At 41.2% G+C, this 12,457-nt stretch overlaps 1 protein-coding gene across 1 annotated transcript in view; it reads right to left on the reverse strand.

Moving 5' to 3' along the window:
- Positions 1 to 12,457, reverse strand: part of LOC107664005 (E3 ubiquitin-protein ligase MYCBP2-like) — a 157,021-nt gene that overhangs the window by 15,613 nt on the left and 128,951 nt on the right. Inside the window, 16 exon segments of the mRNA XM_016454448.1 lie at positions 1,034 to 1,317; positions 1,404 to 1,670; positions 2,674 to 2,754; positions 2,859 to 2,948; positions 3,094 to 3,333; positions 3,486 to 3,551; positions 3,821 to 4,045; positions 4,188 to 4,344; positions 4,484 to 4,644; positions 4,748 to 4,897; positions 5,092 to 5,291; positions 5,893 to 6,050; positions 6,179 to 6,346; positions 6,448 to 6,692; positions 6,792 to 6,961; positions 7,071 to 8,687. Of these exon segments, the coding sequence (XP_016309934.1) occupies positions 1,034 to 1,317; positions 1,404 to 1,670; positions 2,674 to 2,754; positions 2,859 to 2,948; positions 3,094 to 3,333; positions 3,486 to 3,551; positions 3,821 to 4,045; positions 4,188 to 4,344; positions 4,484 to 4,644; positions 4,748 to 4,897; positions 5,092 to 5,291; positions 5,893 to 6,050; positions 6,179 to 6,346; positions 6,448 to 6,692; positions 6,792 to 6,961; positions 7,071 to 8,687 (4,279 nt within the window).

The following is a 12,457-nucleotide window of genomic DNA, read 5'->3' on the forward strand; positions in this document are numbered from 1 at the left end:
ATATTAATTAATTTGATGATGCAGAGTACAAAAATAAGAATTAAAAAAAAGATTTTTATATAAGATATCAAAAGATAATTTTACAAAAGTGATTTTATATACATAGAAAGCATTAAATGCAAGTCAAGTGTCTAATGTTTCACATAACTTTTGTGAAGACAAAATGTGAAAACATGGGTGAAATAATGTTACGTCGTCATTCAGCGTGACAGATTTAGGTAAAAATTATTCAACATACTTATTCTGATCTGTACTTATTAAAACAAGTAAAAGAAAAAGTGGTCATACTACATTTTAAATGATTTAAAACTTATTTAAAATTAAATTTATTTAGTATTTTGAGGCTGCACTGTGCTCCTTAAATGACATCTAATGATTCTTATTTTAAATACACCTATGAACTACTGCTACAGTACATTATATTTTAGTTTGTTTGCTGTAAATCATCACAATAATTTGTTTTTGTTCTGCAAAAATAAATAAACATGACATTCTATTGTACAGGGGGGAAAAAATTAAAGCTGTATAAAACTTTTGTTTTGATGCTTGAAAAACCTTTTCATCTTTGACCCATATATTTATATATCAGCTTTACTGCACTTAGCAAAGTAACAAAAGCCGTAAACTCTCAGAAGTTTTGAATGACAAAAAGCAGTATTCAAAATGTATAATTTACCAAAATCTACAAGAGTGGAAAAAAAATAAAATTTTTGAAGAATTATTCACACAAGTAAAAATAGTCTGTGACAAACTGTTAACAAATAGTTTGAATCTGGCTCAGAGGAAGATAAGAATCATATCTTTGTGGCAGTTTTTCTGGTGATTAAAGGATAATGCAAGATGGTTGTCGAAAGCAAAAATGCTACGAAATGCAGATATTCTGTGAAAAAGTGAAAACATGCTAGAGCAAAAAAAAAAAAAAAGACATTATTTTTGGAATCAACTGCCCAAAATTAGTAAGAAACAAGTATTGGATTTCATTCAGTAAATATGATCCATGTAATTTGAAAATGGCACATGCAAGCAAGCTGACCTTGAGTTGAAGATCATGGGTAGGGTGACTGTAGTGACTCCTTTGCCTGCAGCCATGCCAGCTGTGCCAACTATAGTGGTGCCCTTCGCCTTGAGCTGCACAGTGAGGGCCTTTGCGATGCAGCCCAGAAACATATCTAAAATGCCCAGCTTGGTCCAGTCGCTCTTCTCGGTGGAGTGGATGATGTCACTGATGTCTGCTGGTGGCAGCGCCTTTACGCCGATGACGCTGGCCAGGCGCATGGGAGTGACCTCTGGAAGAACGCGTCTGAGCAGTGACGTCACCTGCGTGGCAAGAACAGTGTTGCATTCCAGATCCTGATTCTAGAAAGTCAAGTTCAAGACTAGCAGTTCTCGATGCGTTCACAAACCTGTCTCTGGACACGTGGCGAGGCGGTGTGAAGGAGGGAGAAGAGGTCCTGCAGTAGGGTGAGCTGCTGGGCCAGGTACTGCCGCCCAACGTTAGATCCACTCAAGGCCAGCACCATAGACAACAGCTCAAAGCAGTAAGCATCAGAGGAGGCGTCGTCGTCACTGGGCTGAGAGTTTGCATTCTCCTTGCTGGAAATGGCGTGCTCCCATTCCTCCCGCACTCGCGTGGCCTCCATACGGATGGCCTGGACGATATGGGCACACACCTGAGGAGGCAAACAGTCAGGTGTGGAGTAACTGCTATTTTACAGAGACTTGGGAACAGGAAAAGGCTGGCTGTCTACTGCCTGAAATGGAACCTCATAAGTAATGGATATAGAACGCTCTACAAATGCATCATACAAATACTCTTCCTCACACGAAAAGCACTCACAATCCGCTGAAGTCTGATGTCAAGCACCACTGTTTCTGGCTCAAACTGCTCTACCAGATCCCAAGAGCAACAGAAAATGCTAATATAGACTCACAGTGTGATGTAATACTACTGGAAATCATAATCCTAACCTTTATCTCAATAGAGAAATATCAGGTGCTCTGATAGTAATTATTTATTAATGATTAAAAAAAAAAAAAAAATATTAGCCTAAATATGTGCTATACATAAAAAATGCTCATAAAGATGCTGGACCCAGAAACAGTATTTGATACATCACAACTTAATAAGCGGAATAATTTGGTTAAACTGCCTTTGACTATCTCTAAAAAAATACAAACGTCATTGTAGAGTTCTGACCATATGCGTATGCAAATTTGAGGTTGTGTTGAAATATTTGAACTTTTGCGACTGGACCATATGTGACTGTTCAAATAAAAAAATATGAGCATGAGGTAAGACAAAATGTTAACCATTAAAAATTGTTTGGTTATGAATATTTATGTCCTATACAATTACCGGTACTTTATAGTGGTTATAAAATATTACAATTAACCCTAGAAAACTTACTATGCTTTTTTCGCCCAAACATACTGGTGTCCATGTATTTTGTGTATTCATACATTCATTACTCATTAATTTTACCACGGAAAATAATAACCTAATAAAGCACAAATATTGGCTAAACAACCCATTTTTACTAAGACAGAACTGTTTTTGCAGATTTTTATGTAATTTATTTGTTTATAATCAACACTTTTTCTGCCATCTTGGATGGATTTTTAGGCAGCTTGCTTGGTTTTAGAGAGAGCCGAGAGTTGTTTTAATGGTGTTACCTGTTTCTGAAGGTTGGTCAGTTTGCTCCTGCTGAAAATAATGCCAACCATGTGCTCTTTCAAGTCTGCATCAGATGGAGCCTGAAGACGAAACATGTGTAACATAATTGAACAACTTCATCTTATGCTTCAACACCTGATATGGTTGAAACGAGCCACCAAACACAACAGATGCTGGTACTGACCTTGTCTTCACCCTCGGGTGAGGAGAGCAGGTTCTTCTCTTCTTGTTCTGGTGTTGGTTCTGCATCCCCACAAATTAGTTTCCCAAACACCTACACAAACACATAAACATGACTTTTGCCTTTCCTTAAACGATATCTGTGAACGAGTGTTTTACAGAGTTTGATGTACAGTGGTACTGGAACCGTACTGCGGTTTGTGCCTTCATGAGCCGTTTGAGAAGGTTTTTGGCCTCACCTGTGATGTAATGAGGCGGAAGACACGCAGCGTCTCAGCCTCGCAGTTCTTCTGCTGAGATACACTGGCTGATATCTGCCCAGCAATCTTGATGCTCTCGCCCTCCTTCCAGCCAAGCACTTTGACCTGCCGTACCCTAAGCGTGTTCTCAGGACCCTTAAGCTCGATCTTGATCACGTGGTGGTCTCCTCCAGGCAGCTCACTGGTCACCCAGCCCATGTGCCTCGAGTCTAAGTCAAGCTGAGACAACAAAAAGTCCATTCAGTGAAACGAGCCTATTTCAAACTGACTTAATGTCATATGCAGAAGTATAGATCATCAGAGGACGCGTTAACACAACTTTTTTTGTAAAAAGGTTCACAGATAATCTCATTAAGTCATTTAAGTCCCACCTGTTTGATTCTGCAGAGATCTTCCACAGCCTTCCCACAAAGGAATATCATTGACGTGACTTTATTCTAACAGAACACAAAGCACAGGTTATATAAATTACTAGATGTTTAAAGATACATGTATAAATGATATTACAAAACAATCAACTCAAACTAGAAAAATGTGACAAAATGTCATATCTGAAGGTTTGAACGTTATATAGGCTTTATGCACTTTGAACACTTCATAAAATCTATACAGAATTACCAGTTGGCCAACATAGAGAGCGGTATTAATATACTGACTGGGAAAGAACAGACAGAAAAACTAAAAGAACAATAGTTTGCAAACTCACTCCAATGTCACGAGAGTTGTCGACATGGACAGAGACATATGAGGCATTGATGCCTTTGACACAGCTGATAGTGATGCTCTTTGTTTTGTTCTTATCTTCATCTCCAGACTCCCAGAACGTCTCAGTGGAGCCATCAGTCAGGCTGCCGATCATGGCTGGTCGGCTGGATGTTTTAATGTCTACCACGCTGGTCAGATCTTTCAGACAGGTGACCACACAAAGTTCCTGCAATACATGTAAAATACCTTAATTGTGATTTAAGCTCATTTAGATGTTGGCTTCTGCCAAATGAATAAATCTAAAGGCAACAGGAAAGAAAGCCTTTGTTGTCAATCCACGTAGATGAAGGTAATGGAAAGTTTCCCACCTGACTAATCGCTTCGTATCCCGACTGTACGCTGATGTTAAAACTCTCCTCACTGTCCCCATCATCTGATTTGGACAGGATGTTGTTGATGTGGTGAAATACGTTACTCTGGTGCAGGAACTGATGATCTGATTGTTTGAATTTCAGACTCCAACATCTAATGAAACAGCCAAACAAATACTAGATTTGTACATTTATGAAGACAATGTTAGTTGAGATTGCATGTGCAAAATTTGCCAGCATCATTTATCATCAGGAGGTTGCAAATGGTGTCTCTATGAACAGGCAAAAGATACCTGAGGGCCATCTGCTGAAGTGAGCTTCCACTGGGAAGTGACATCATGAGGTCAGAGATGGTCTGGAGCAGATGGTGGAAGGTGTGGGGCAGCGGGTGAGCCGCCTCTCCTGCGATGAGAATGTCAGACAGGGGGTGCTCACATACACCTAAATCCTTCTCCTGAGAACAAGAATAAAATCATCCTGTTTCAGAAAAACCTCTGTTCATCTTACGTAAAATAGTGACTTCTTAATAAACCATTAGCAGTGTTGTAAGGCCATACCTGCTCGAGGTTCTCCTTGTTCCCTTTGTTCTCGTCCTCCTCCTCTTCTTCCGTCTCAAAGGGAGACGGAGTCAGAGACGCCACAAAGTGCCACAGGATATCATGGAGGGAGGTGGTCTGGGTAACATTACACAGCAGCCAATTAAAAGCCTGAAAAGGAAATGCAGAACAAAAGGTTTGTTAAGAGTTCCCAAAACTTCTGACTAAAATTTTCTAGTCAATTGTGATAAGGATTTTAATACATGTGTTTTACATGGACTTTAATACAGTGACTGCATTATACAATTTAGGACAGGAAGAAGAGGACTGAAAGTCGGCAGAAGGCCAGATATAATGTCGCTGACCTCCATGGCAAACACCCTGCAGGCTGATTTGCGGAGTGCATGCTTCATAGCCACCTCCAGGCCCTCTAGGTCATGATGCTGGATAACAAATGCCAACACAGGCCACTGGAAGTTTCTTTCACCCTTGCTGAGAGAGCCGTGGGCTGAGATCAGTCGAGACAACTCAGGAGAAGGGTGACGAAGCAGTGATGACCCAACTTCTGTAGAAACCAGCAGGTATTAACTCACATTTAAAATGTTTAACTTAGCATCACAATACTAATATTTTAGCAGTGAACAAAAAAACGAACGTTTTAAAATCCAGTATTAATATTTACAAATTAAATCAAAAATGGCATCTAGCATTTCTGGTCAATTATCACTTTTCCTGAATGCAAAGTTTACATTAATCGATTCTAAACTCTGCTTTGATAACTTGAGGACTCAAACATTGTTAGAAGGTATAGGTAAATATTGCTATGCATCATTATATTGGTGCATACAAGCCATTGTAACATGTAGGTTAAACAGTAAAACATGGACCTAATGACACCAAGTTCATGGGTTCAAATCCCAGAGGCTGCAAGAACTACTAAAATGTATACAATCAATGCAATACAAGTTGGATAAAAGCACCAGCCAAATGCAAATTATATACAGAATAACTTTAAAAGACTGAAATTAGTTCAGTCCTGTATAGCAGCAGCACACCTGATGTAAATATATTCTCAGACATCACTCTCTGTCATTATGGTAATAATGATAATTAGCTGAATTAATTAGACATTTGTAACTGTGCTGTACAAAGTGACACAACATTACCTGCATCCCCGCTGTGTACCCTGCGTCTCGGCACTGCTTTGACCCGTGCTGGGGAAGCTGAGTGCTGCTTATCATACTCGGAGGCCACCACTGAATATGAGCGCTGGAATACTGTCCGCTTGGCTGTGTCACTGTCTGTGATTGGACTTGTCTCCAAACTAAAGGAACAAAGTTAAATAAAGAAGTCATACAGAGATAATACGCACACAAAAATGGCTAAATGTTCATAGAACCAGTATTAGAGCATGGCACTTTGGGAGATACATGTAAGAGTTTGTTACAGTACCTTGGGGGCATGGACTTCATGTTACTTCCTGGCTCTTCAAAAACATTGGGGCAGGCATCAGGAGTGACTGAAATATAGGGAGCAGGGACTGACGTAGAACGCAGGTAACGCATCTCATCCTGAAACAAGTTGTCATCTTGATAGGCCCCAAAGTTCTCAGTGTGTTGGCTGCAAAAAGGACATTGAGAAAGACTCAATGAGATACTCAATGCACTGAATTACTACAACAATGCTGCCCGTGGTCATGGTGATCAACATAAGGTATTTACCGGGCTAAAGTTTGCAGATAGAGGCAGCCCATCTTGTTGGGTAGTTCCTCAGACACTCCCTCTTTGAGGCTGGGCAGATGTGCGTGGAAGGGTTTAGGTGGGTGATGGCAAAGTAGACTTGGCTCAGCGGCGCTGCTCAGAGACAGCAGGAACAGTGCATTGGCACGGATCACCTGGTGGGCCTCCATCATGGGCAGAGCCCGTGGGGTTTTCACCTGGAGAGGTTTCTTCCTTGACAGCTTGACCTAATCCAAGAACCACAGGGTTGAACCCAAGAAAGAATCATTCAATGTTTTAGACATCTACAAATATGAATTTCCCTACATTGGTCATGACAGGTATACCTTTTCTCTGGCAGCTGTTTGTTTTTCTCTCAGGTACTTCTCTCTACAACGATCACACACCAAGTACCAGGTGCTTCCTCCAATCCCACCATCTCCACAGTTACCAGCCCAGCCTCCACAAAAGTGACCAATACTGTTATAGCCCTGACCTCCAGCATACCGACCACAGCCTGAAAGAACACAACACAGAAAAGTGATGATATACTCCATATATTGGTCTTTATATCCACTCTGAACAAAACAGAATGGAGTAAGACCCAAGAAATGACGGCACTGTACCTGGGTGGGCCTGTCTCATGTGGTACGTAACAGGGTATGGGTGAGAGTCTCCACACAGCTCACAGATGGTATCCTTCTCAGGGCCTCCCATAGCTAACTGCGCCATCTCCCCAAAGAGGTTCCCCCTGGGGCGAACCTCGGCTTTCTCCTTTTTCTTCTTCTCTTTCTTGGTCTTCTTGCTGTCCTTTTCATTCTCCTTCTTTTTAAGGATAGCACTGGACCCTGGACTCGGGAAGATCATATTCTGTGTAGCCGCTTTTATGGTAGCCATGGATATGTCCTCCCAGAATGCTACTAGGTGCTGGAGGGTGAGAGGCAAGATGGACTTAGACCTCATTAAGTTGCTGGTCATCTCATAGGAGACCGCCTCACTTTTTCCATCCTCGCACTTCTCGGGCAAGGGTGGCTCTTTCAGCATGGACAGAACCTTGTTCTTGTTGATGCTACCCATCTTAGAAATGTCTGGGCCATGTGGTGATATGTTGAACATGTTGAGGGCCGAGGAGATCTCCAGAGAGTGACGGTTCTTCAGTTTGCTCTCCTTCTCTTCAAAACCCTGCTGGCAGCTGAGAGAATTACGGATGGGTGCATGTTCTTTGGTCAGCTCAGGGTTGAACTTCAGGAAGGAAGAGCATGCCATGGCATCATGTACTATGCCCTCATGCCAGAGGAAGGCAGCAAAAACAGCACGAGCACATTCCGCAACAGAAGGCGACATGGCTTGCTTGGCGGGTTCAGCGGGACGCACGTTTTCACCCTTAAAGAGTGGCCCAGATTTGTCTTTTTTGGGTCTCACATGCCTGCTGGAGGTTTTACGGCTAACTTTGGGTGAAGAACGGCTTTCAAGTTCCTCCTTGACAGGGGCTTTTCCAATACTAAAGTGGACCTTGGAAGAGCCCTCTTCAGCATTGTGCAACTCTGCATTCTCATCACTGGCTTCATCATTGGACAGCAAGGTGCTGGACCTACACACCTCCACCACTTCGCTGTGGAGGTTCTCTTGAACTACATGGGGAGATGGGGCTCGGTTCTCAGCAATGCTGCTTCCTCCTTTGCTCTCTTTGGGTGAAATTTTTGGCTTGGGAGATGTAGACCTGCCCCTCAGAGGTTCCATGAAAGGAACCTTCTTCTTTCTGAGCGTGTCAGGGTCTAGCGTATAGGAGTCAGATTTGGATCTCTCACGAGGAGGGTCCAGGTGAGCTTTAGAAGAAGGACTAACTTTAGAGGGCAGGTTCTTATCGTGAGGAGAGGATGAACGTGGAGAACTGTTGATGGAAGGGCTAGATCTACCCGAACTGAAGGTCTTCTGTTTGGGTGAGGAGGAACGGGAGCTAGGTTTCGGAGACTCAGCCCTAAGGCCTGAGGTTCGGCCATCAGCTTTCAGGGCTTGTAGCGTGTTGTGGTTAGGGGAATGGGAGCGGCTGTGAGAGTCAGACCGCAGTTTGCCGGTGTCTGATTTGAGACTGAGGGCCTCGCTGGCAGACAGACTGTCATTGTTCTTGCTCTTCACCTGGTCAACAGATCGACTAGAGTGACTGTCCGTTTTGGAGGATCGACTCTCTTGACGATGCTTGCTGCCTGGAGACATAGACCGACTGGCCAAGTTATCCCTGTCACCTGCATATCATAACACACCAACAGTTACCAATGTGCAACTCATTTGTGCAGGAGGCACTCCGCAAAGACTTGTCAGGCGTTTTCACATAAGTAGGAAGAAATTAAAATAAAAAAACAAGACAAAAAAAAAGACATCTGAAAATGTAAGGGAAAAATAATTTACAACATAATAGGAACTTAAGAAACCAAATGTAAAACAACAGAAGTAAAATTTAAAATGACATCTACAAGAATCCACTGAAATCCAAGAATGACCTTAAATTTCAATTTACTGACCAACATTTATTTACATAAGACTTTAAGATAGCAAATGCATAAATATTGATGCAAATGGAAAGCACCCAGGTCATGGGAAATGTTTTGTCAAGCTTGTAAACTTGCCCCCATATATATTCCAAAGCACTACATACTCTGTTGCCATGCCTAAGAGGGGAAATAAATGGACTGTGGAAGAGAGAATGACATGAAACCCCTCCCTGTAGTGAGTCTCCAGGGTTCTCCCAGGAGAAGACATGCATTACCCACCCTTTTGTCTGAGAACAAGAGATGAGAGAGTGGTGCCAGGGCCGGTCGCATTGCTTTTGTGCACACGCTCACGTGAAGCAAGGCTGCGTGATGAAGCATCTACAGCGGAAAACAGTGGCAAGGAAAGTAAGCAACAAGGCTTGAACCAAGGAAAACCATCAGAGAATGAGAAAGAAAGTGAGAGCCAATGAGCAATGAAGAGTGGAAGAAAGAGTGTATGAGGAAATAAGGACTATGGCCCTGTTTACACTTGATATTAACAATCGTATTGGGTGATCTAATCGCAAGTGGACAACTGAGATTTGTAGTTTACACCTGGTATTAACATGCAATTCAAATGTGTCAGTGACTACTTCGTTTTCAAGGGGAATATTAAAGATTTTGTGACTACATGTATAACATAAAACATCAGTTGCTATAGCCCCTTTCACACATATAGTCTTTACTAGTAAATTACTGGTAAATTACCATTAGGAGATCATGTGTGAACAGGACCTTTTCAAAAATACAGGTAAATTTGTTCTGGCAATTTATCGGCAATTTACCGGTATGAGAAGATGTAACATTACCAGTAACATTACATAACATTACAGAGCAAGACCACCCCTTTATGCCTGTCTCTCAGACTTCAAATATCTTGGACAGATAGGGAAACTAAAGTGCTTCTACTCGCGTGGGCGAATGAAAACAACGGCGTGGTTTTTAAAGATCATTCTGTTGACTGACATCACAGAATTTATTGGTATTTTGGAGCTAATGTGTGAATGGTCTCTTACTGGTAAAAAGCCAGAACACCGTTGCTTGTGTGAATAGCATATTTGTGCATTTACTGGTAAAATCCTTCTGGCCATTTTACGGTAATTTACCGGGACTGCTGTGTTAAAGGGTCTAATGTTCAAAACAGATGTAATACATGTGCTCCTGATATAAAGGCTATTTTAGAAAGTATGCATCTTAATTATGCATCCTCCATATACACACTGTTCTAATTCTAAGGCAGCATTACAAATATAATTTGTTTGCTTCCAGATATACATTTAAAGTTTTAATCTCACCCCAAATATGATGTTTTAAGTGGAATGCTCATTTTAGTCAAGCTACTACATTAACTGAGCATTTTAGATTATCTGTGTAATTGCAGAGAAGTTCTGTAAAGTCTTGTGCATGCATATTTATGATTTAAAAAAAATAATACTTACATGTACATACTACACAGGTAGTTTAAAATTAATATTATAATGTAATTAAAAAACCTTGTTTTGGTGCAATGGAATATTAGTGGGTCAGTAGACAGACAATGTTGTCTAGGATGCATTAGTATTTACACAACAAGTGCAGTGTTTCTGACTACCTCCAAATTGGCTGACAAAAATTATACACAACCTCATTAGAGCCCTGCAATTGGTGATCGGATCACCCACGATGGATGTTAACACTAAGTGTAAACAGGGTCAGAGGAGCATCTAGGTACTGGGAAAGATGTATGAATAGAGAAAAAGCAACAAGTAGAAGGACAGACACTGTGAGAGAGACAGAGTCTGGTAGAAGAAGGCACAAGACTAAAACAAAACTGGGCATCAACCAGTGCAAGTTAGGGTGGCAGAAGAGTGAGAATAAAATATTAAGAATTGTAATGAATCTGAAATGCAGATTCAGAGTATTCTGGCTGTGGAAAATATTGAGACACTTGCGCCTGAAATATCCAAAAAAATCGAAATTAATTTTTCTTATGCAGACATATGCATTGTGGTTTCCACTGGGGGATGCAATGCTAAAGCACTGCATGGTTTTGATTGCGTGGACGGATTCCTGGACCTCTTGGTAATTATTTAGCTAATGAATGATCAAATTAAGCACTGTACATGTAGCAAGCAAAAAAGAAAAATGCAATCAAATTAACAGAAACATCTGACATGAAACACACACACTGTTAGTAGCTACAATAGAAACAGAAGAGGAGCTTAAATGTTACTTGGCCACTGAAGTTAAAATGAGATGAGAAAGAAAAGAATCACCAATTCAAACATAGCAAGCAAGCGGGTGGACGTCGACAGAAAAGCAGGGGAAATAAGCCTGAACGGATCTTAACACAACCTATGGGACACTAAACAAATAAGCGCTTAAGACAAGCACCGCCACTACCTTATAGACGTACAGACTTACTCGGAAGCTGTGGATGCGGTTGAGGCTGCTGGGAAAGGGATTGTCCAAACACAAATGGGCTGTGGACAAGGGAAGAGGGAGGTTTGGCAGCTTGCTCAAATATGGAAGGAGTTGGGAGGAAAGGCCCAGACTGAATGGAATTCAGTATGGCACTCAGCCGGTCACCTGCAATGCGGAAGACAATGGGAGTGCTGTAGCTTATATGATCCTTAAAAGGAGCCATACAAAACGCTCGTCAGTTTAACGCCCCACACAAGCACGCACGCTCACTGGAAGTAATGGGGTGTGTGAGTGGGTCAGCTGAACCAACGTGAGGGGAATAAGGAATGGCCGGGGGAGCCGTTGGGTTAGGTTTTCATGAAACCTCATATCTGGAACATCTACAAGGTCACAGATAAAACATTGGCAGACAAAGCCAATACTCTGCTTTCATCCCTTTTATAGTGCAACTCGTGGAAATTCTGTGGGGGGAGGGGGTTTGTCCAAATTGTATCAAACATTTTAATACTAACCTAACAAGTAGCATGACATTACTGAAAACTAAGATTTTAGCGGAGTTGTTAAAGTCAACATGAAAAGACTTCCATAATGCAATGTGTGTCTGACAAGATAGTTATTGAGGGAAGAAAAAAAAAACGTAGGGTGGGAACTGATTTTATCTAAGGAACTGATTGAATCACAAAAAGTATGCATTTCATATGAAAATGGAACATGTATCAGAGTTTGCAGTGAATTGTGAGAAGGCTTTTTGACTGTTTAAGGTCAGGTTCACCCTTGAGAACAGGTCAAGGTATCCCAATAGAAGCATTTATGATAATTCTTAACTTTTTTGTTAACTGATTACTGCCGTAATCTTTATTGTATTACATTAACATTATCAAAGGACTGCATTTTTTATTTTTTACATTATTTGCAAATATTGGCAGGAATTTAGAAAGATGACCTGGACATCCCACTGGCCGTAAAGGAAAGTCTTTAGAGAAAGAGCAAGTTAATACATTTTAAAAATTAGGAAGACTTATTTTTCTTTGGAATGTCAAGCAATTTTAAGGTTAATATTGACTTCATGTTGACTTTTAATC

Source organism: Sinocyclocheilus anshuiensis, unplaced genomic scaffold, assembly GCF_001515605.1.
Source record: "Sinocyclocheilus anshuiensis isolate Anshui unplaced genomic scaffold, SAMN03320099.WGS_v1.1 scaffold247, whole genome shotgun sequence".
In the NCBI taxonomy this organism is placed as follows: domain Eukaryota; kingdom Metazoa; phylum Chordata; class Actinopteri; order Cypriniformes; family Cyprinidae; genus Sinocyclocheilus; species Sinocyclocheilus anshuiensis.